Source organism: Fonsecaea pedrosoi, assembly GCF_000835455.1.
Source record: "Fonsecaea pedrosoi CBS 271.37 unplaced genomic scaffold supercont1.2, whole genome shotgun sequence".
In the NCBI taxonomy this organism is placed as follows: domain Eukaryota; kingdom Fungi; phylum Ascomycota; class Eurotiomycetes; order Chaetothyriales; family Herpotrichiellaceae; genus Fonsecaea; species Fonsecaea pedrosoi.
In genome coordinates this window covers 155056-176076 of record NW_013550614.1, presented here as the reverse complement: position 1 = coordinate 176076, position 21021 = coordinate 155056, and the positions used below count along the sequence as shown (strand labels likewise).

The window sequence follows — 21021 nt, the reverse complement described above, 5'->3', positions numbered from 1 at the left end:
TGCGAACTGCAAGACTGCAAGCAATGGGGCTGAAACATTGGGCTGACTCATGTCGAGAGCAAAAACGCCAGAAACCCTGGTGTCACCCGGGGTTGGGGAAACCCTGATGCCATCGAGGCCTGCTCCAGGCAGCGTCGCCGAACAGGGTGAGTTTGCCTGTTGGCTCGCTATTGACGTTTGGTGGCAACTTGGACAACGCCTGTCGTTTGGGAGGGCAGGGTGAGTGGATCAAACTGGCCTCTTCCCCTAAAAACTTCAACACCCCATACATTGGCACACGCAGTTGAAAAACGGTCTGGGATTTATCTAGTGAGTAAGTTGCAACCAAGCTGATATACACTTCATCTCGTATTTGACTTGCTGGTAAGTCGTCCAATTCATTTGTTCAGGGTTGATTGCAAGGACTCGGCATGTGAAGAACCATGGACCTGGAGCAGGGAGACGAAACCCAGTGAAAAGAAGAGCTCGTGAGCAAATCCCTCATCTTTGCCATGTTCACCCAGTCAGTCTACCAATAGCCATCAAAACTTGGTGGTCCACGCCTGACAGCAGGACAGAGTTTCAGACGATCTCCACCAAAGCTGCTCCCCTGGGCAGCTGAGCTCCGCAGGCTTAGTCCAACCAGCCACCTCCGGGTTACAACAATCGCGGGATATGACGCAGTTACACAAGGCAGTATGTTTTTCCTTTAGAGAGCAACCCAGGCAAGACAAAGACAGTAATATCGCAATTTGCCACGATCAGATACCGCATCCCCCAGGGGGTTCTACCAAGTCCAGTGAGTGCTAATCTCCATGCATGACAAGCAGAACTTGCCGGTGCCATATTAATCGTCATCCACGCGATGCCGAATAGGGCTGCTCTTCATGAGTGTCTCGTTTCTTCCCCTCCCTGCATACGTGACTCGTGAGAGAAAGCGGGGTTTCAGGGATTATACTGTAGGTCCGTGCGTTTGTGGATGCCGTGGGCAGCCAAAGATGTCACAATCCCTACACTCCAGCTCGAGCCGTGCCAAGTGGCCTGGAACTTGACTGCTCATCGTCCTATTCTCCTTGCAACGTCTGTCTATACACACTAGCCTACGTTCCCAACTGCCGACATCCTCTGGAATGATATTCGATATAGAGTTCCTGCACTTCTCGGAGTGGGACAAAACGTGGCGCGGGAGACAACAAACGAGGACGCGCGCGTCAGGACCGAGTACTCTGAGGTCATAAAACGCCGAGAGCAAAGTGGAAATGTGGCTAGTTGGCGCAAAACAAGCACATGGGCTGCCTAGCTCCCAGGTAAGTGGTCTGGGGTCATGGAGGTATACCGATCGGCGAGGTCCAGATCCCTCTAATGCCCGAAAGGGATATTCGCCCGTATGGGGAGAGGAGTGAAAGACACGGGGGCATTGGTTGCCATTTTGTGGAGGCTATCAGGTGGCTGGCCAATGAAGAGACTCAGGGGCCGGCACTAGGGCAAAGTGTCCAACAGGAGAAAGCCAAATTTCAGCCATGGCTCGGTCGTCAAACGTCGCGCGAAGTGCGAAGAACGTTGTCAGAGTGGAGGGAACAAGACCATGCCAACTTATTCACCTCGTACAGACGGAACCTTGACCTCGCTCCCGCGTCTCCGGGAATGTTTGCACCAGAAAGTATGAAGAGACCTCGCAGATCTCGGTGGTCTAGACCTCGAGAGACTTGAGTCTAATATACGCCACAAGGCCGCTAAACGGCGTGTAGGGGGTGTGTGAGTGGAAACTGGCAGACGAGTGATCTTATCAAATGCGACAATCGCACGAATCGATACCCTGATCGGAGCGAATTCCCTGGCCTCGTTGCTGATCGTGTCTATACAAGTGGCGGTGTGAGCGACCGACTCCTCCTGTACCCTGGCACTGAGATCAGATCAGCTTGAGACATGGCTAGGCTGATTGACATGGCATGACGGCCGCGGATAGTGCCACCAGCGCTGTTGAAAAGAGATCAACAGGAGGATCGGCAACGACAAGGCACTCTGTTGAACATTCTAGGGATAGCGGGCACGGGCAGCAATGGCACTACCCACAGCAAAGGCTCACGGACTGTGCAAGCAGGTGTTTGAGCGCAAAATGGCGGCAAATATGCTGAATTGATACCGTGGCTATGCGTAGATACGCGGTACATGAAGCAGATACTCAACTCCCCCGTCCAGCAGTGAGCCTGTGCCTGTTGTTATGGTACGGCAGCGAGGTAGGTCCTGGCATCCCCCATTAAGAGTTGATTCTTGTCAAGCTATCTCCGTGATCCTCCAAATGGCGGATTTGACTTCTGAGGCCTTGGATTTCCTCTGCCATGTGCCGGAAGTTGACCTCGGACTCCTGAATGTAGGTGATGGCATCGTTGATGACATCGGACTTCTTCATGCCATTGAATGGCTCGCTGATAATGATACATTCCGAAGCCTCGATCTGAGATTGGAGCTGATACTTGGCCTCGCGCAGAGTGCAATAGAGCTCCTTGAGTTTGTTGTTTACCTTGTCGCGATATCTCCGCTCCGTGATGGAGTGAGCTTGTCTTTTATCGCTGGTACTGGATCTGTTCCTTTCTTGAGCATTTGTCCTGGAGCTATAGCTGGCTTCCGTTTGTCCACAAGGGTCAGGACTCGTGCCGTCTTGGTGTATTTGACGGGCCAGAGCCATATGGGCAGGCGTCGTATCACTGCTGTTGTCGTGAAGACTCGATTGCTGGGCGAGCCAGGTAAAATGATCCCCATCGCCATATTCGGGCGAGGAGACTGGCAAGCAGATCCTGCCGGCCAACAGATCGGCCCGGGACTGTTGTGCTTCCTGAAGAGGCAGCCCAATTCTTTTGTATGAATACTCGGAGACGTCGACAGGGACGAGATTCGAGGCCGCATCGGGCAGTATAAACAAAGAAGTATTCTCACAGGCCGTGGCCAAGTATGGCGGATGGTGATGGGATGCTTGAGGATGCCAACCTGTGGCTGGAACGCCTTCACTGTGGTTATAAGACATGAGCCCCGACACTGACAAAGACAAGGGAACAGTGGGCCGTATTGGTTGACAGTTGGTCTATCGAATCCCGCCCATTTCCGACCGTTTTTGGGCGGACGTTGGCAGTCTCTATCGAAGGGAAATCTGGGGAAAACTGGTGTATGGCACTTTGGATCCCCGGTGATGGTGTAGAATCCCAGCCCACGTTCTCCATCTTGAGACTGACCTGGCAAAGGATGCGATGTACGGCTTCAATATATCGTGTCCCCACGACGTGTTGGGCGGGGCAGTTATTGGACCAGAGCGATCAGAGGGACCAGAGGGCTGGCTGGCAGTCCGCCTTGCCGCATTCAGGGTGAGATTGACACAGCTGGGCTTAGTGGTGGTAAGAAGGTTGGGATCCATTTTCTCCCATTCCAAACACACTCTGGTGCCTCTTGGGGCGAACTCTAACCATCTATTCCTCTGGGGTTTCCGCCGACGCTGGACCCTCGGTTGGGTTTGTGCTGAGTTGGGGCAGACCAAGGGCAACTTCTGTCGTTCCCAACCCGACAAGGCCCCGGAATCTCGATCCGTGGCTTCTTCAGGGTTGGGTGAAGCCCAGGGAATCAATGATGATCATGTACGTGGTGTGATACGCCGATGGCACAAAGAGGCGCCGTGGTGACCTACCACTTCGGGACACTTTGGAAGGTGACACGTGTTTGATAGGATGGCCAAGTATCAAGCAGGTCACCATCTGGCATGCGATGGACCGCAATAAATCCATCTGCACCATCTATTTCAGAAATATGATCGTTCGGATCCGTCGAGCACAGATTTTCTCAAGATATCATCCAACGACAACAACGGCGAACTACTAAGCTACCATGTACCCAGGCATTGCAACTCGACAGGGCTCTTTCCTCGGCGAAATCATATGTGCGGAGATAGCAACCTCGTGGCCGGTTTTGGCATGTCTTGATATGGGGAAGTCTCTTCTTGTCCAGGTCCTCGTCAAGCTTCCTGTGCATGCCCGGGCCACTCTGGCGGCGGAAGTGTAACACAGTCCTGATCCGAAGATGCATTCTATCAAGAAGCTACGGGGTATGGCAGGTGGTCATGACGCGGCCAACCTTGCCAGACCGAAGTTTTGTTGGACATGCGATTCTCGGATCAAACTAAAATTTTCCCATGCAAAGTGGCTTTGTGGCATGGGTATGTAGATGGGGTAATCTCCCATTGCCATGAAATGCTAGTTGGGCAGGTTACCAGTTGATTGAGACTTGATTTGTTGCTGAACAGGGACACAGCCACTGGGGACGTATCTGTCCCTTTCTGTGGTACTGACTAACGAGGTGGGTGAGAGGTCGAACGTGCCTACAATAGTGATGATGCATGATGATCGATTGGTGATGCGATGCGATGCGATGTGATGCGAATGCATGTACGACATACTCACACATAACCACATGAAGATGGCCTGAAAAGGGACCCCCTCCTCGCCCGCTTTGCTCGTACAAGCACAGACACTATAGACGTAAGGATTTAACTGCAACACCACAACAGACTGACTTTCCAGCTACATCCTATCTAGGCTAACGCTGGCCAACGCGGTTTGTCCACCGGCTGGCCCGCCCGGTGCTTTTCGGTGTTTGGACCCGGTCTGCCCACTTTGTATGAACCTAGGTTCAAGAATCGCCGGACACGAGGAGAATCTTTAGTCGACGAGCAGGTGTAGCCTTGTCTTACCTTGCACTGCCCGACCGCGAACGGATGCGATGGGCGGGTGGCTGTGTGGATGTCTCCCTGAACGGCGAACGGTGAGACAATTGCGCAGATGGGGAGTGTCTCCACAAACAAGGCCAGCCCGGTTTTTGTGGAGGGTCGGGTGGGTTAGAAGTGCGAGCCAGGTTCGCGGAGATGGTGTTGGTGTTGGTTGGCCTTATGAGGGGGAGTACGCGCACATACACAGATACACACATGCACAGAGAGAGAGAGGGAGAGAGAGAGGAGGAGAAGATCAAAGGAAAAGGAGGGAGAGAAGCAATCAACTGGAACATGGGGCACCAAGAGGGTGACCGTACTGTGTACCTCTGGCAATTCACTCACTGTCCCCATCTATCTATATACATTGCATACATAGCATACATACATACTTACAAAATGTACAATTCGACTCGTTCCATCGCCTTCCAGATCTCAGAACTAGGGGGAGAATCTACCTCTACCTCTCACAAAACGTTAGTACCTCTCAAGCTTTTCGCTCCTCTTGTGTCTTATTTCCCCCAGGAGATTTCAGATCTATCTGGACGAACCGAACGACCTACTTCGGGATCGGGTCAGGGCCAGAGCCAAAGCCAGGACCAGGGCCAGGGTCAGGCCAGGGTCGGGGGCCGGGCCCAGGCTTATGGCGAGAGACGGTATCGGATCCAAGGGTCAATACCTTCCCACCGGATGTGTGTCTGCCTGGTCTGGCCAGTTGCAAGTGTTCTCCCAGATCAAGGTCCCGGTCATTCCCCCAGGATATGTAACTCGTTGACCCAGTTCCTCATCCAGCCGTCCTCGGGGAAATTGTTCCCCAGCAGTTCAAAGTCGAGCACGTCGTCCAACATCGTGGTCCCGCCGAGGTTGCTCGGCGTGGGCGTGAACGCCGACGACTGCGTCTGTTGGGCAGGGAACACGTGCGGCACGGTCTGATCTCGCGGGGGCTGCTGCAGTGGGACGTTTTCGGCATTGTGCGGACCATTCGTGTTCGGAGCGTTCCGAAACGTCTTGTTGGTCGCCGAGAATTCCAGCGCCGCGGTGACGCGGTCGTAGTTGCCCGGCACGTCAGCGCCGTACGGGTCGAACAGGTCCAGAGGGGAGAAGGACAGGGTGTCGTCGGTGGCACTGAGGCGCGGCGGTATCGGCATCGAGAGCGGTTCTTTGGATTCCACCACCCTGCGGATCTCCTGCGTGTTGCGCAGGTTGGCCGCCGCGGCGGGCCTGGTTGTCGCCAGGGTCCGGAAACACCGCTCCAGCGTGTCCAGGTTCCCCTTGCATTCTTCCCGCAACGACGGGATCCGCAGGCAGGAGACCTGCGGGATGGCCGTGACGAGGAGGTTCCACGCGAACCCGGACACGAGCGAGCAGGTATGTCCCCGCAGCTCGATGGCCTCGAAGATGCGGAAGCTCAGGTTCGACGCTACGATGGCGGGGGAGCTCGATGGTGGGACGTAGAAGATGGATCGGGGCCGGTAGAGGATGATGATGGTGATGAGGAGGTAGATGTGTAGCTGGGCCAGGTCGAACGAGTACGGCGCCGCGGTCCCGTCGGCTTGGACGAGTCGGAGGGCGAGTGGCAGTGATCGAACAAAGTCTAGGAGTCGGAGACCTATTTTGTTCTTTTCGGCTGGAGGAGGATCGTTCTGCCGCGTGAGCAGCTGGCAGAGATCGCACAGAATTTCTGTAATGGCCACGTAGGAAACGAAGATCTGGGCGCGAATGTCGCTGGGGTCTGGAAAATCGTATATCGACGGCGGGTCAACCACGCAATCTGTCGGGTTGATGAGTCGGGGACGGCCGTGAGCCGAGGACATGACACTGTCTCTTGCCTGCACAACGTGTTAGTTGGTTGGTCAACATCCATTTCAAGAATCGAAACTTACGTATAAAGTCCACCATACCCTTCGCCTGAGCCTCTCCTGGCTACTGGGTCTGGTGGACTTCATGTGAAGACCCATCTGCTGAGCGAGACCGAGCGCATAGTTGCCCCAGAATGTCGGATGGTGGATAGAGATGTCTTTCGGCGTCGAAGGCGCGAAGAATTGCATCAAACATGACGCTGAAAGAAGATTGAGGGGGTTGCTCTCGGCGCCTGTGTCAATCAACGCCTTGACCTTGCGGTATTGCGGCTGCGCAGGGAGGGTGGTGTCGCTCTTAGGCTTGGTAGTCGCGGCAGCGAGCAGCACGGCTTGCAGAACCACCAGCGAGGTCGCTTCTGAAGGGGCGTCGGCCGAGACCATTCCACCATCCACCACCGGCATCCATGGCCAGCACTTTTCGTAGAAGATCTCGATAAATACCTGACGGACGGGGACTGGCGGCAGATCAAAGGCATTGTAGAGCTCCAGGACTTTCATGTCGCTCTCGCTTAGCGTGTGCTCGTAGGGCTGCCGTCCGCCGTGCGAGTAGTCGAGCCCGGGAAAGTCATCTCCTAGGACAGCCCGTCGCGACAGGTACGATGAGTTGCAGAATTCGTCAACTCTGGGAGACGAGGCGGCCGCGGCCAGGTCGACAGGACTTGGGGCAGCGACACAGTGGCGGATGAACAGAAGCGGTGCCATCGGTGTATCGGCTTGATGCTGTGGCGGCGGCGACGGGGCGGTCAGATTCCAGTCTTGTGGCTGGTGGCTGGTCTCCTGGGAGACAGGACTCGCTGCCGAATTCCGAGTTCGATACACCGTTCTGGCTCTTTTCTCCGGCTGGGGTCGCTGGTGACTGTGGTCTTTCCGCCGCCGCAAACGGGGTCTAAAAAAAGAAAGGTTATACTGTGGTCCATCTGGATGACGATGCTGCTGTGATACTCACTTGCAAGGGGTACCATGTTCGGCACAGTTGGAACACGTGCCAGCAGTCCCGGATATATCGCAACGTACTTGTTCAGGTCAGTGCTGGGCTCGGCCAAGTATACTCGGTATGATTGACAAGGCTTGAGGTGCCGAGTCCTCCTGTACCTACCTTTTCGAGCATAACAGGCCTCGCACGCGCGAGCATGATGCGGACGAGTAATTATGGTGGATGGATCATAGCTTTTGAATGTGGCCATTGCTGAAGACGGACCCGGTGTCACCGTATACCCATGTTTCGCACCATACAGGTTCTGAGGGAGAAACAGACAGAGGTTTCAAGAAGAAAAGTCTTAAAGCGACGATGATGGTGATAATCCCAGACCCGGGGACTAAGAAGCCACTAGACCTCGTTGGGAGGAGGAGAAAAGTGGGTCGCATCAGCCTCGTGCGGAGTTTATCAACCTCCGACCTCGGCGTCAATACCCATTCAAGCGCTTTTCACTCACCCTTTTTCTCGCACTAGCAGTATATGAGGCAAGTCTTCGCTGTTACCCTATTACCTCTGGCGTGAACCTCATTTGCACCAGGGAATACCAGCGGGTGGGGAAAAGTAAACTCAAATGTCTCCGCCACACAAACTCTCGCACACAAGAGTGCAAACTCTACAATTTCGATCTAGCTACGCCCTTCTCCTTCTCCTGCTGGACCTGTTTCCACAACTGTCTCGTGCTCACCATCATGGGCCAGAGATGCTGCATGTGGTTCATCTCGCTCTTCCGGGCGCCGTCCAGCAAAGCTTCATACGGGGTCTGGTCGCTTCTCGCCAACGCACTGTCCAGCTCAAACTCGGTAAAGCCGTAAGCATCGATGATTTCCTGCGCGTGCTGATCTGCCACCTCAACAATAATCGCGTCATATGCCAGGCGTAGTGAAGAGCGCTGATCGGACGTCAAAGAGAGCGGAGGACATAGTACTGTGTGTGCCGAAGTTACGATGGACAGGGAGAACTAATGAAGAAGAAGTAGTTAGTATCGTATTAAGATGGTACTCGGTGGTCTGAGTTGGAACATACCAGCTGGGCCAACGCTGTCATCGGCTTCTTGTAAGTTGCATCGTTCGGGATGTTGTCGACCACTTCCCAGAAGCCCTTCCAGTATATGAAGTCGCCGTGTGCCATTGTCAAAGCGTGGCATGCGTAGCTGGTATCGCGACCCGCATTCGTGTCTTGGATATGCTGTTGCACCAGAGCGACAAGCCGCTGCTCTAGAATAAATCTCTGTGCATCGCGCTCGAGCCACTCTTGAGGTGATTTGATACGCAGTGGCTGCGGTGTTGCGGTATCGCGTAGAAAAGACAGGTATGACAACGAGGGAAGGGATGATTCAGTTCCACTGTCGATTCGTCAGTATAAATTCTCAGAACGGCGAAGATGGGAATGCAATACGCTTTGAAGTGCTTGAGGATAGCCCTTGGTACTTGCTGGGCCACAACATAGTTATCGCCCTCGTAGGTCACGGAGTTGATAGAGTTGGCGTACATCCGGCCAAATCCTGACAGGGCGCTGTATCCATGCCCACCGCAAGCGATGCGACAGGTTTCCACGCCGTATCCCGTAATCTCAGTCGAGTAGACCTTGGCACCCACCGTCTGGAGGTGGAGATCTTCCAGCTGAGAGGTGTCGTCGGTCTTCAAGTAATTTGCCGTGTAGTCATCATAGGCACGCTTGATAGCTTGCCCGACTACGACAAGCGCTGTGGCCTTTTAAGAATTGTTAATTGAGTCCATTGATATGGCTTGTTTGATATAAGTCTCACCTTGGCAAGCAGTGGAAGCAACCGGTATCGCACACTCGCATAGTCGAAGACGCGGGTTTCAGAGCCGTCTTTGCGATTCGAAAATTGCCTTCGGAAAGTGGTGTAGTGGTATGCCACGGCGACAGCTTTCAAGAGGTCCCAGCCTGTGATCTCGGCCATGAGAGCACGCACCGTCACCATCGACCCGTACGAGTGCTTGAGATTCTTTGGCGGGACGTAGGTGCCGTCTCTGAGGACTTGTGCATTTCTGGCGAGCATCTGAGAGCGAGGGATGCGGACATTGTGGAACCGAAGAGCACCATTATCCGTCCCCAGCATGCCCTGGAACGCTTTGGGACCGAGTTCATAGATCTCACATCCTGGCATGAGCTCTTGGGTATCGAGTTTGCGCAGCTGAACCAGGAATAAATGGTTGCCGTAGTCCCTGCCCTTGATTATCAAGCGTGCTACAACAATACCATGTGTAGCCCACACCCCTGTAGCACCGATCCAGTACTTGGTGCTACTGATGGTTGGTGAGTTGATCAAGAACTCATCGGTGTCGGGGTCAAAAGTCGCTGTCGTCTCAATGCCCTTGACGTTTGATCCGTGGCCTAGCTCGGTCTGGCAGTACGAGCCGAAGATCTCGAACCGCTCAGCCTTGGGGATCCAGATCTTCTTTTGTTCGTCCGACATTTGCCGCTCCAGGTTTGACATGAAAACTAGCAACAAAATGTCAAAATCACAACTTCCAGCATCTTCGAATCTCTACAGCGGACGGAGAACATACTTCTGAACTGAGGTTGGACAGGGAGCATATTGTCCGTCAATTTGATGGCTTCCATGAAATGGCGATGAGGCCAGTTGTGTTCAAACTTGAGTCTGATGAGCTCTCGGCTCTGCAACGCCGCCCGAGTCCACGCATCTTTGCGGGCCAACGACGGCAGAGTGACATTCTTCTTGTCGAATATGGGATTGCCAATCAAGGCTTTGAGCAGAGTCTTCCTTCGCTCTAGCTTCTCCTCACCTCCCCAAAGGAATAATGTGAAGTCGGAATCCTTTGGCTGGACTGGAATGTTTCGAGACATGATGAGTGAAGAACATGGGCTTGCCGACTACACGGACACCATGTCCAAGTCCAGAGGATATGAATATACTGTCGGCGGACGCGTTGTTACTGCCATAGTCTAAGTCATGTCAAGCTCCGGCTAACGGCAAACTACCCACAATACTCCGGTACCCTGGACGTCCACTTGGACCTAGGTAGGTTGCTGGTTACTAGTTAGTCCTTGACTTGATCTGCGGGCAGAGTATCGGGAATTTCCTAATCCGGTAATCCCCAGCCTCCACCCGACATTTGCCAAATGCGATTGTGTCTGTCATCTTCTCCACACACTAGCACAGGAACGACCAGAGTTGCTCGGTCAATCTGCGGAAAACTCTGGAGAACCCTCAGCGGTATTCGACAAGACGGGACTAAAATAGACCGTCTGGAATATAACAAAAGGACTCTGGACTCTCAGGTGACAACTACCATCGCGGCAGAAGATCGGCAACAAGATGGGCTACCAATACCTCAGCGTCGAGCGCAAAGGCGACGTCTTCATTATCACGTTGAGAAAACCTCCGCAGAATCGTCTCAACGTTGCTTGCTGTCAAGAGCTCATCCGGGCATATCACTCGATCCAGAAGGAGTTGGGTCAAGATGCCGAAGGCGCCGTGGTATTGACTGGCAGCGATGCCAAATTCTTCACCACGGTCAGTTGACGATTAGCTGTTCTTCTCCGCTATACGCAGCTCTAACATTATGTATCGCAGGGACTCGATCTCGACGAGCGAGAAACCAACATGTTTGCTTCATGCGACGGTTTCTATCCTGTGAGTTGGCACAACAACCCCCCCTTCTTGTTTCCTCCTCAAAAGGCACTTTTGGTTCCCTTCTAACGGAAGAGAGCCAGCTCCTCGCCACTATCCTTGACTTCCCCTTCCCGACAATCGCGTGCATAACGGGCCACGTCATGGGCGGTGCCTGTCTTCTCACCCTCGCGCACGACTATCGCGTGATGAACTCGCAGCGCGGGTTCTGGCAAATGCCCCCCGTGATTGCCGGTTTGCACCACGACGGCATGGGGTCGCTGCTGCGGCTGAAACTCGCGCCCAAGGTCGCGAGAAAGGTCCTGCTCGAGGCGCACCGGTATACCGGTAAGGAAGCGCTCGAGGACGGGATCGTGGATGTCATCGCGCCGCCGGATCGGATGCTCGAGGAAGCCATCAAGATCGCCGAGCAGTGGAAGTCTAAGGCGAAAATGGGCGTTTATGGCTTGTTGAGGAACGAGCTATGGGGTCAGGCTCATTCGGCGTATCGGGCTGTGAGTTACGTCCATCATAAGCAGACGACAAGGGAGCCAAAGGTCAAATTGTAGAGAGATCCTGGAGTAATGTGCCAATGAGTGGGATTAAGGATTGCAAAGGAGAGAGTCTTCGTGAGATGGTGCCTGGTGAATTGTCTCAGATCGGGTTCAAGAAGCCTGATGTCTTCTCCCTGGAACGTCTTATAGAGGTGTCTATACTTGATATATACAACAAATCTAGGTGACTGGGGATTTTATCCCTTCTTCAGGACGTTGCACCACCCTGACATCCATGTACGAAATCAAAGCCTGCTCTCCCGCTTCTTAGATACCCAGCGTTGCACGTCGGCATGTCCTTCAGGGGGAAACAGTTCCTGGACAAGGACCTTTTTGATAACCTTACCCGTGGCGTTCTTCTTGAGCTCGTCCACGACACGGAGGAGCGTGGGCATCTTGTACCCAGCCAGCGTCCCTCTCAGATCTCGCCGAAGCTTTTCCAACGTCAGGTCTCGTGGTGCCTTGGGATTCTGGTTAGCTCACTCAATATACCACACATGGACCCATCGTTACTTACATCTGGCTGGAGGACTAGTGCTGCGGCAACCCGTTGACCAAATTCCTCGTCCTCGACACCGACCACCATGGCCTCGGCGACGTACCCAAGACCCAAGATCTCTCGTTCGATATCCAACGCGGATATCTTGTAGCCGCCGCTTTTGATTACTGGAAATCAAGTCAGTGGTGATACAGTGCATTAAATGGGATTTCTTACTGTCGATGGACGCTCGACCCAGGATGAAGTAGTATTTCCCTTCCCGACGGGCAATGTCTCCAGTCTTGAAATAGCCGTCAGCATCGAGGGCTTTTGCCGTCGCCTCCTTGTCAAACAGGTACCTGCGAAGGTCAGTCATCAGTTGGAAGTGAGTTTGAAGACAAAAGACGGCAGCTTACTTGGAGAACAAGATGGGACTTCGTATAAGCACCTCTCCTTCATCGCCATTGGAGAGTTTGAGATCAATCCCTGGCGCCTTCTCCCCTACAGAGCCATCTGGCACGCCCTGTGACCGCGGCGTTACTGTGAAGGCGTTTCCAAATTCTGTACCGCCGTAGCGTGTCAAGATCGCTCGACCGCCCCTCAGTTTCGTCCACTTCTGTTGCAGAGGCCGAGGCAGGGCTGAGGTGCCGCAGAGCAGGGCCCTGATTTCGTTCAAGCCGTTGACGTATTCCTGTAGTTCCTGCGGTGGCAGTTTTGACAGCCGCTGTTCATAATAGGCCATCAGGCGCATGTAGATGGTCGGCACTCCCGAGAAGAAGGATAGACCCCCTTGTCGAATTCGTTCCCACGTCCATTCGACGTTGAACCCACCGCTGCGGAACTCGATGCATCCTCCACTGTACAGAAAGGGGATTAAAGTGACGGTGACACCAGTTGCGTGGTGCACAGGCAGCACATGCAATACCATGTCCCCTTCCTTGATCCCCTGTTGGTCGCTGAAGGATGTAGCCACATCGTAGAGGAAGCCTCTCCGCTTGACTCCTCCCTTTGGGGGCCCGCTTGTGCCCGACGTGAAGATGACTAGACCGGACTTGTTCAGATCGAAATACGGATCCGACGAAATCTGTATCTGGCTTGGATCTAGGGGCTTCTGCATGATATGCGGCGTGATCTGAATGGCACGGAAACTCTCGTTGTGCTGTTGGCGAACTATCGATTCGAGCTCCCGTGCCAGCGGCACGCTCTTCTGTGCAACCAGGACGGCACAGGCCCTTGATTTGGTGGCATAGTATGTTGCTTCCTTGGGAGGAAGATCAGGGGCTGCATTCGTTTAACACATTGAAAGGGCTGAGATTCAGAGAAGTCACTTACATATCGGGACAATGACGGCACCCAGCGCCATCAAGGCGAAAAAGCCCACGACGAATTCATAGCCACCAGGCCCGAGAAGGTTGATGAAGACTTCTTCGTCTCTGTCAAGCTTCTGGACAACATGTCGCGGCAGCGTCTGTCTCAACACATTCCGAAGATGGAGGACATCAGTGAGGAGCTGAGTGTAGTCGGCTGTATAGCCGAAAGTAGTGTCCTTGACAGCGACAAGATTGGGCCTATAGCACCAACGCAGCAAGCGGCTGAACAGGAAGAAGTTCGGGAAGACGTTAGGGCCTTGGTGTTTCGGTACCCATTGCGCTCGATCGTCGGGATAGTTGACACGGTCGACAATAACGGCGGCTGAAGGGCCATCCAAGGGCAACTCTGCTAGATCATCTGACCGGATTGACATGATGGCAACCTGCAACAATCTATCTCGTGTTCAACCGGGAGAGAAAAGGAATAGATCAGGAGACAGGCTCGAGCTTTGGTAATATCAACCCGTCAACAAGGGCAATATTTGACTTTCGCTCCTCCTCTTGGCCCCTCAGCCTCGTTTCTGTTCTAGGAGAATTGCGCAAGCTTCCGTTCCTCATGAGGGGTCGGATTTATCTTGGAGAGAGCCATTGAGTCGATTTCCTAGAATGGAAATCCCCGCGTGGGAATCGCCGTCGCCACCACAATTGGGGCATTGGGGGGGACAGGTCGGTTCGCCGGCCACATTCCGTCGCTAGTGTGTCCTCGTTCCTGTATACTCGGTATCTGGGGCCCCGTATGGAGCACACGTGGATACTGTGCCTGCCGCATTCCCCAGGGGTCTATATGAGAGGGTTTGACCTTTGGACTGTCTGTGGTGTGACTATTGTTCTGTCACCTCCCCCACTTTGCAAGGTACATCGGCCGAAGGAAGCAATATCGTGACAACAATGTTTGGCTGGAAAGAATCAAAGGCAGCCGCCGAGGCTGAGGGCATCTACATTGGAGGCTGGGGTCTCCGTAACGCCTTCTGGCCAAAGCGTGTTGATGGTCACCATGGTCAGTTCACCGAACAGTGCAGCGAGACTCTTTGAAGCTGATTACTAACTCTCAACAGCAAGCAGCCAAGATAGGATCGAGCATGTTGCAGCAATCCAGGACTGGAGTGAGGAGGAGGAGCGGAAGCTGGTGAGGAAGCTTGACGCACGAGTCTTGTTCCCTTGCTGCATCATATACTTCCTGGCATATCTGGATCGGGCCAATATGGGATTCGTCAACGTCCTGCAAGCTGGCAAGTCCAGCAGCTTCGAAGAGACTCTACATCTGAAGGGATCGGACTTCAACTGGGTGGGTATTGCCACCACAAGTTGAGGGTCTCTAGATACTGATGAAGAGACAGGCCGTATCTGTCACTTACTTCATGGTCACCGTCCTTCTGATCCCATCCAATCTGTTGATGAAGCGCTTCTCTGGGAAACTATACTTTCCCGTCATCATGGTTCTCTGGGGCGCGATTGTCATGTGCATCGGTGCCGTTCACAGCAGAGCGGGCTTGCTTGCTGCCCGCTTCTTCCTGGGTGTTCCTGAATCCGGCGTCGTGCCCGCCTGCATCATGTACTTTTCCTTCTGGTATAAGCCGCACGAGCGAGCCTGGCGGATTGGTGTCTTCCATGCTGCCAATTCACTCGCTTCAGGAGTTGGAGGGTTTTTGGCCGTGGGAATCGATCATGTAGGTCTTCAAGATCCTGGCCCCAATGGAAACACACTGTGCTGACACGAGAAGCTCAACGGAAAAGGTGGGCTGGAGAGTTGGCGATGGCTGTTTATCATCGAGGGAGCCATGCCGTGAGTTCTTGCTCTTCGTTTCACCAAAACTTGTCTTGAGAGCTGGATGCTAACTGTGGTATAGGATTGTCTGTGCCATTCCTGTGCACTTTCTCCTCCTGACCTTCCCCGAGGATTCGAAATCATTGTCTGAGCGAGGTATGTTGTACTGCCTCCGCCCGAGGGTACGGAATATCTTGCTAAACATACCTCAGAACGTTACATTGCCGTCAATCGTTTTGGCCGTGGAGCAACTCGAAAGACAGACGTTACATGGGACTGGCCGGCTTTCTTCAACGTTATGACTCGACCGTCAACATATGTCTTCTTCGTGTCCTATCTTTGCTTGTTGATCGTCGCCGTGGCCCTCGGGACCTTCTTGCCGACCATCTTGAAAGTGGTAAGTTGTTGTTCTTCACCTTTTTTTCTCGAGTCTGTCTCACTAAAGGATCGCAGTTTGCCAAATTCAGCAGCACCAAGGCCAACGAATACACCTCGGCCGTGTACTTTGTGGCTATTGTCGTATATACTTTCTGGAGTTGGCACTCGGACTGGACGCGTGAGCGAATCTGGCATTATATCATCCCGGCAGCCATGGCTATTCCCTGCTTCGCCATCTGGACCCATGTGGCAGCACAGAAGAGTTTCGGTGATATGACGCCAATCCAGCTTTACGGACTGGCGTTCCTCGGCAATATGGTCTCAATCGCACAGCCAGCTGCACTCGCATATCGAACCTCGACATTGTATGGAGCGGCGGAACAAGCCATCGGTGGAGCGACTGCCATTGCATCGCTATCGATCGCAAGTATCATCGGTCCTCAGGTAAGACGCGATCTCTGTTAGAGCGTTTCATACAGGTCATAAAGGCTAATGCTCGCAGATTTTCCCAAGCTCAGACGCCCCTTGGTACCTGCCAGGCTTTGCGGCTGCGTCATCCACTATCGCATTTACCATCATCAGCTTTGCCAGCTTGCCGTTGTGGCTGCTCTGGGAGGCGAAAAGACGCAAGGCGAAGACCGGACATGCCATGCCTCTACGAGCCATGGAGGATGCCGAACACAGTGCCATTTCCGCAGCCAATCTCGCTCGTCTTCATGAACAGAAGGCGTATGAGGAAAAATACGTTATGGATATGGACCATGTACGCCATGTTGAAGAGATCCCCGACAACAAGGTTTAATAGAGGTCGGACGATGAGTCCATAGGCAGCATGATGGACATGGTTCCATCCAGTGAACCCTCGCTATCTGAGATAGAGGGACAAGCACCGATATGCTTTGCTTATGATATGGACAAGTCGGGCCGGTGTTTCGCTTTCAGGAAGCCAGCCAAGGTGGTCTTGGTCGTGGGTTTGTGTAGGGACAAGGTACCGGTCGCTCTCGGAGACAATATCCGATATTGGGGAGACATAAGAATTGCTAAGCCTTTTTTTTCCCGCCTTTCGGAAGGACTCAGGGCGGCGATTTCGACGGCGATTTCATACAGCGGCGATTTGGCTGAACTATCCGTAACAGGAATAGTGTCTACTAAAGCAGACTAGCGTCTGTTTACATCAATTATACAGGCAACATTGAGGTCGGCAATAGCAGAATGCAGGTTGATGTTCAACAGAAAGCGAGTGCCAGCCAAATTTGGAGGTAGATTCTATCGAACATTAAGCGAAATCGCCGATGGAATAAATCACCGCTCGACAGAATCGCCGGTTCAAGTCGCCGCACTTCGAACTTTAGCGATATCACATGCCGGCACCACTAGATAATTACACCGCTAGAGACAGTATCAAGGGTCTGGGTCGCTCAACGGACCTATCCAAAACCTGAAACCGCATTCCGGATACTTGTCCTGCATCACGAGGCCCATGTCGCACTAGCTAGGAGGCAACACTCCGAGGATCATGATCCCCGCCTATTATTACAAGGCATTCGGATATTTCCCGTTTCGGACAATTGCCTTGACTTCGACCGTGATCCATGAGCCCTGTTGGAAAAAAAAATGCCTGGCTAGTCCTTGAGTAAACAATAATGCTCCACATCTTATCACGCCCATGGCTCAACGGCAACTCCTTCAGCAAAACCAATGCTCCAATATCAGGTGAGGCTGGCTGACCAGTGCCAACGAGACTATCCGTAGATATTACTGTACCATTCGTTGCCGACACTACATTAATGCCAGGAAAATTCTTACCATCGTGAAGTCTCATCTCCAAGAAGACTCTCGACACGGTTCGACAGGGTCACCAAAGACTTCCAACTTTTCTCCTATCCACAAGCAGCAGCCATGAGTGACTTCAGCGCCAATCTCAAGCCTGCGGCGCCCGATGGCGCGACAGTCATTGCCAACGAGCGAAAATGCTCCGACGTCAACATCCCCCAGCTGTCTGAGCACTTGATGGGGTCGGAGTACCTGGAGCGGCAACGACGGGTCCTGGACATTCTGGGCAGAGACAAGGTCTTTTCCAAGTCCAACCAAGCAAACCTGTCGCGACCGGACCGGTACAAGCTGGGTCTGGCGCGAGGGAAGCGGATGAGACAGCTCCAGGACAAGCACGGGTGGACCGATGACGACTTCCTCATGGCCGAGTACCTCGTCGACGACATCCAGCCATATCATCTGCACATCTCGCTCTTCACGGCCGCCGTGCGAGAGCAGGCGAGCGACGAGCAGCGCGCGTACTGGATGCCCAAGATCGCCGCGTGGGAGGTCATTGGGGCGTATGCCCAGACGGAACTGGGTCACGGGAGCAACGTGCGCGGCATCGAGACGGAGGCGCGCTGGGATCCCGCCACCAAGGAATTCATCCTCCATAGTCCGACCATCACGGCGAGTAAGTGGTGGAACGGCACGTTGGGTCGAACGGCAAACTATGCCGTGGTCATTGCCCAGCTCATGCTGCCTGAAAATGGGACCTACAAGTCCTACGGCCCGCATGCGTTCCTGGTCCAGATCCGCGACATGAAGACGCATCAACCACCCAAGAGTATCGTTGTCGGTGACATAGGTCCCAAATATGGCTATGCTTCCATGGACAACGCGTATTGCTTGTTTCATCAGCACCGGTATGAGGATCCTGTCTCTCCCCCCTTTAATCCTGGCTAATCACGAAGAATAGTATCCCTCACAGTGCCATGCTGTCCAGGCATTCTCGCCTCGACCCAGAGACGGGGGTCTATACTAAGCCCAAGAACCCCGCGTCAGTCTATGGCCAGCTTACTCGAGGTCGTTCCGTCATTGTCATGAACGCCCGTCTCGTGCTGGCTCGCGCCGTGACAGTTGCGGTGCGCTATCTGTCCATCCGACGTCAATTCCGCGACCAGGACAACCCAACACAACCGCTGGAGACGGCAGTCCTTGACTACACGACGGTGCAGATTCGCATTCTGCCCCTGCTGGCCACGACGTTTGCCCTGCATTACGCGGGCGCGTATATGCGGCGGCTGTACGAGCGCACGCGCAAGAACGACACGACAATCGACACGGTCGACCAGGCGACGCTCTCGGAGCTGCATAGCACGTCGGCCGGGCTGAAGAGTCTGGCCACCACGCTCGCGGCGGATGGGATCGAGACATGTCGCCGCTCGATGGGCGGCCACGGGTTCGGGGGAGGTACCGGTCTCGTGCAGGCAAACGCGGATTACCTCTCCAAGCCGACGGTCGAGGGTGACAACTGGATGATCACGCAGCAAGTGGCCCGGTATCTGATCAAGAAGGTCAAAGACATGGTACACGCGCCCAACAAGAGCCAGTCACTGAGCCAGACCGAGGAGCATATCCAGACGTATCTGTCCGCCCGGGCCCGAGAGCCCCAATTCGACGTGCTGAGGAGCGACAAGGCCATCGTGGACGCTTTCACCTGGCGCATGGCCAGCATGGCGTACCGGGCGTACGAGGCGCGCGAGATCCAGAAGAAGTCGTGGAACAGCCTGCTCATCGAGTTCCACAAGCTCAGCAGGGCCTATTCGCAGGCGATGCTGGTGTCGAACTTCTACGCCGCAGTCGCCGGAGACAGCAGGAGTAACGAGATCGCTCACCTCGATGCGTCGACGCGCGCTGTTCTCCTCGACCTCTTCCGCCTATTTGCCCTCTACACCATGGACTCGGAAGCTCGCGAGTTCCAGAACTCTGGCGCAGTCACTTCGGCGGATCTGAACGAGTTGCCGGCCCGGGTGCTGGAGTTGATGGCGCGGGTCAGACCACACGCGGTGCGCCTCGTCGATGCATGGGCCATCCCAGATTATTTGCTCGATAGGTTAGTATCATCCCTGTTTCCCTTTCCCCAAGCAACTTCTGAAAATGAGAAACTAACAACTCGTCAAAAAAAAAATAGTGCCTTGGGCCGCTACGACGGACGGGTCTATGAGGACCTTTTCCATCGCGCACACGTGTTGAACCCGCTCAACAAGCAGACATTTAACCCTTATTACCAGAGCGATGAGATTGTCATGGGGAGCGGTGACGGTGGTCAGATTCTGGCCAAGCTGTAGATGTTGGGGAGGCTTTGAACCGGAATGTGGAATGTGGTAGGCCATTGCTAGAAGCATCATGTACAAATTGAGTCAGTCTGCACTTGTACCTCCTCTTCCGAATCCCTTGTGCTGTGCCACGCTCGTCTGCCAATGGCCACACCACTTTGTCCAGAAGCTACAAGTAGAGGGACATGATATCTTTCGCAGGACCATTTCCGATTGGTGCCCAAAGGAATAGGCACCATGGCACCCCCAACTGGGTAGTGTTGGTGTTGCAAAGCAAAAGTTGGAGAATGTTCGAAAAGTGGCTGGTGTGGAGCGGAGCGGAGCCCCTGGAAGTTTCTACCAGGCGCGACGAGCGACAGCGAGGGTCAAGAAGTAGGATTGGCATTGTCAAGGCATAATTATTTATACAATGGTTTATTCGTCGACAACGTGTAGAGATAAAATCATTCCTCCACATCCAATGCGAGACAAGTAAACAGCAACTGTCAGTGAGCATCGATCGATCTACCCAGGACAAACCCTCCAAAAAAAAAAAAAAACATACTCAAATCATGTCTGCAAATCAGTCACAAAATCCAGAGACTCAACGACCAGCAAACGACAAGGACGACACCACAAAAACATCTGAATCAACTCCGCTCGCGCTCCCAGCTCCCCAGGACGCGTCAACATCAATTAATGCAGATGGAGAGGTAACCCAAACCTTCAAGCTGGACGCCCTTGGGCCGCTGGTCATCAATTCAGACGGCACCCTCTCGCGCATCGACAATTGGGCTCAGATGACCGAGCTAGAGCGCGAACGCACCCTGCGCATCTTGGGCAAGCGGAATCAACTCCGGCGGGAAAATATTGAAAAGGTTGAGAGTGGTTCAGCCAACAGTGCTGCTGAGGAAGGGAAGTCATGAGGTGAGGTGTAGGGGGTTTTGGTTACACGGATATATACGGTCGAGGGTGGAGGTAACCAGTTGGATGGAGTCAAATACCAGGAAACCATGAAACCGGGTCTCACGATAGATAACTGGGGAGGACAAATGCGGCGTTTGGCAGGTTGCTAGTCTATCTTCTTCGCTACCCATGCGTCAAAGAAACCTGTTGTTTTCGGATAACTCAATCCCCCGCGGCAATATGGGCATGACCGGCCAAAAGAGATCATAAAGGCTCAAAGGGCACGGAGGAAGGCCGACTGGGAACATTCTGAGAGAGACAATGGCAATTCATTCGTCGTC

At 53.7% G+C, this 21021-nt stretch overlaps 8 protein-coding genes across 8 annotated transcripts; 4 read left to right on the top strand and 4 right to left on the bottom strand.

The window, feature by feature from the left end:
• Positions 1 to 2236: 2236 nt before the first annotated feature.
• On the bottom strand, positions 2237 to 3001 carry Z517_02022 (uncharacterized protein; the record flags this gene model as incomplete). The annotated part of the gene is made up of 1 exon (XM_013431133.1): positions 2237 to 3001. One exon carries the CDS (start codon positions 2999 to 3001, stop codon positions 2237 to 2239), a length of 765 nt encoding a protein of 254 aa, XP_013286587.1.
• A 2471-nt stretch (positions 3002 to 5472) lies between these two features.
• Positions 5473 to 7287, bottom strand: Z517_02021 (uncharacterized protein; the record flags this gene model as incomplete). The annotated part of the gene is made up of 2 exons (XM_013431132.1): positions 5473 to 6555; positions 6610 to 7287. 2 exons carry the CDS (start codon positions 7285 to 7287, stop codon positions 5473 to 5475), a joined length of 1761 nt encoding a protein of 586 aa, XP_013286586.1.
• Positions 7288 to 8174: 887 nt separating this feature from the next.
• Positions 8175 to 10393, bottom strand: Z517_02020 (uncharacterized protein; the record flags this gene model as incomplete). Its single annotated transcript, XM_013431131.1, has 5 exons — positions 8175 to 8519; positions 8585 to 8903; positions 8957 to 9270; positions 9327 to 10027; positions 10096 to 10393. 5 exons carry the CDS (start codon positions 10391 to 10393, stop codon positions 8175 to 8177), a joined length of 1977 nt encoding a protein of 658 aa, XP_013286585.1.
• Positions 10394 to 10865: 472 nt separating this feature from the next.
• Z517_02019 (uncharacterized protein) lies at positions 10866 to 11728 on the top strand (the record flags this gene model as incomplete). The annotated part of the gene is made up of 3 exons (XM_013431130.1): positions 10866 to 11063; positions 11124 to 11183; positions 11264 to 11728. 3 exons carry the CDS (start codon positions 10866 to 10868, stop codon positions 11726 to 11728), a joined length of 723 nt encoding a protein of 240 aa, XP_013286584.1.
• Positions 11729 to 11958: 230 nt separating this feature from the next.
• On the bottom strand, positions 11959 to 13935 carry Z517_02018 (uncharacterized protein; the record flags this gene model as incomplete). Its single annotated transcript, XM_013431129.1, has 5 exons — positions 11959 to 12183; positions 12231 to 12379; positions 12429 to 12550; positions 12608 to 13472; positions 13524 to 13935. The coding sequence occupies 5 exons, from the start codon at positions 13933 to 13935 to the stop codon at positions 11959 to 11961; spliced, it is 1773 nt and encodes a 590-aa protein (XP_013286583.1).
• Positions 13936 to 14449: 514 nt separating this feature from the next.
• On the top strand, positions 14450 to 16506 carry Z517_02017 (uncharacterized protein; the record flags this gene model as incomplete). Its single annotated transcript, XM_013431128.1, has 8 exons — positions 14450 to 14558; positions 14617 to 14846; positions 14899 to 15228; positions 15283 to 15344; positions 15409 to 15482; positions 15539 to 15723; positions 15780 to 16148; positions 16207 to 16506. 8 exons carry the CDS (start codon positions 14450 to 14452, stop codon positions 16504 to 16506), a joined length of 1659 nt encoding a protein of 552 aa, XP_013286582.1.
• A 1097-nt stretch (positions 16507 to 17603) lies between these two features.
• Z517_02016 (uncharacterized protein) lies at positions 17604 to 19807 on the top strand (the record flags this gene model as incomplete). The annotated part of the gene is made up of 3 exons (XM_013431127.1): positions 17604 to 18382; positions 18436 to 19572; positions 19651 to 19807. The coding sequence occupies 3 exons, from the start codon at positions 17604 to 17606 to the stop codon at positions 19805 to 19807; spliced, it is 2073 nt and encodes a 690-aa protein (XP_013286581.1).
• Positions 19808 to 20346: 539 nt separating this feature from the next.
• Z517_02015 (uncharacterized protein) lies at positions 20347 to 20700 on the top strand (the record flags this gene model as incomplete). Its single annotated transcript, XM_013431126.1, has 1 exon — positions 20347 to 20700. One exon carries the CDS (start codon positions 20347 to 20349, stop codon positions 20698 to 20700), a length of 354 nt encoding a protein of 117 aa, XP_013286580.1.
• Between the last annotated feature and the right edge of the window lie 321 nt (positions 20701 to 21021).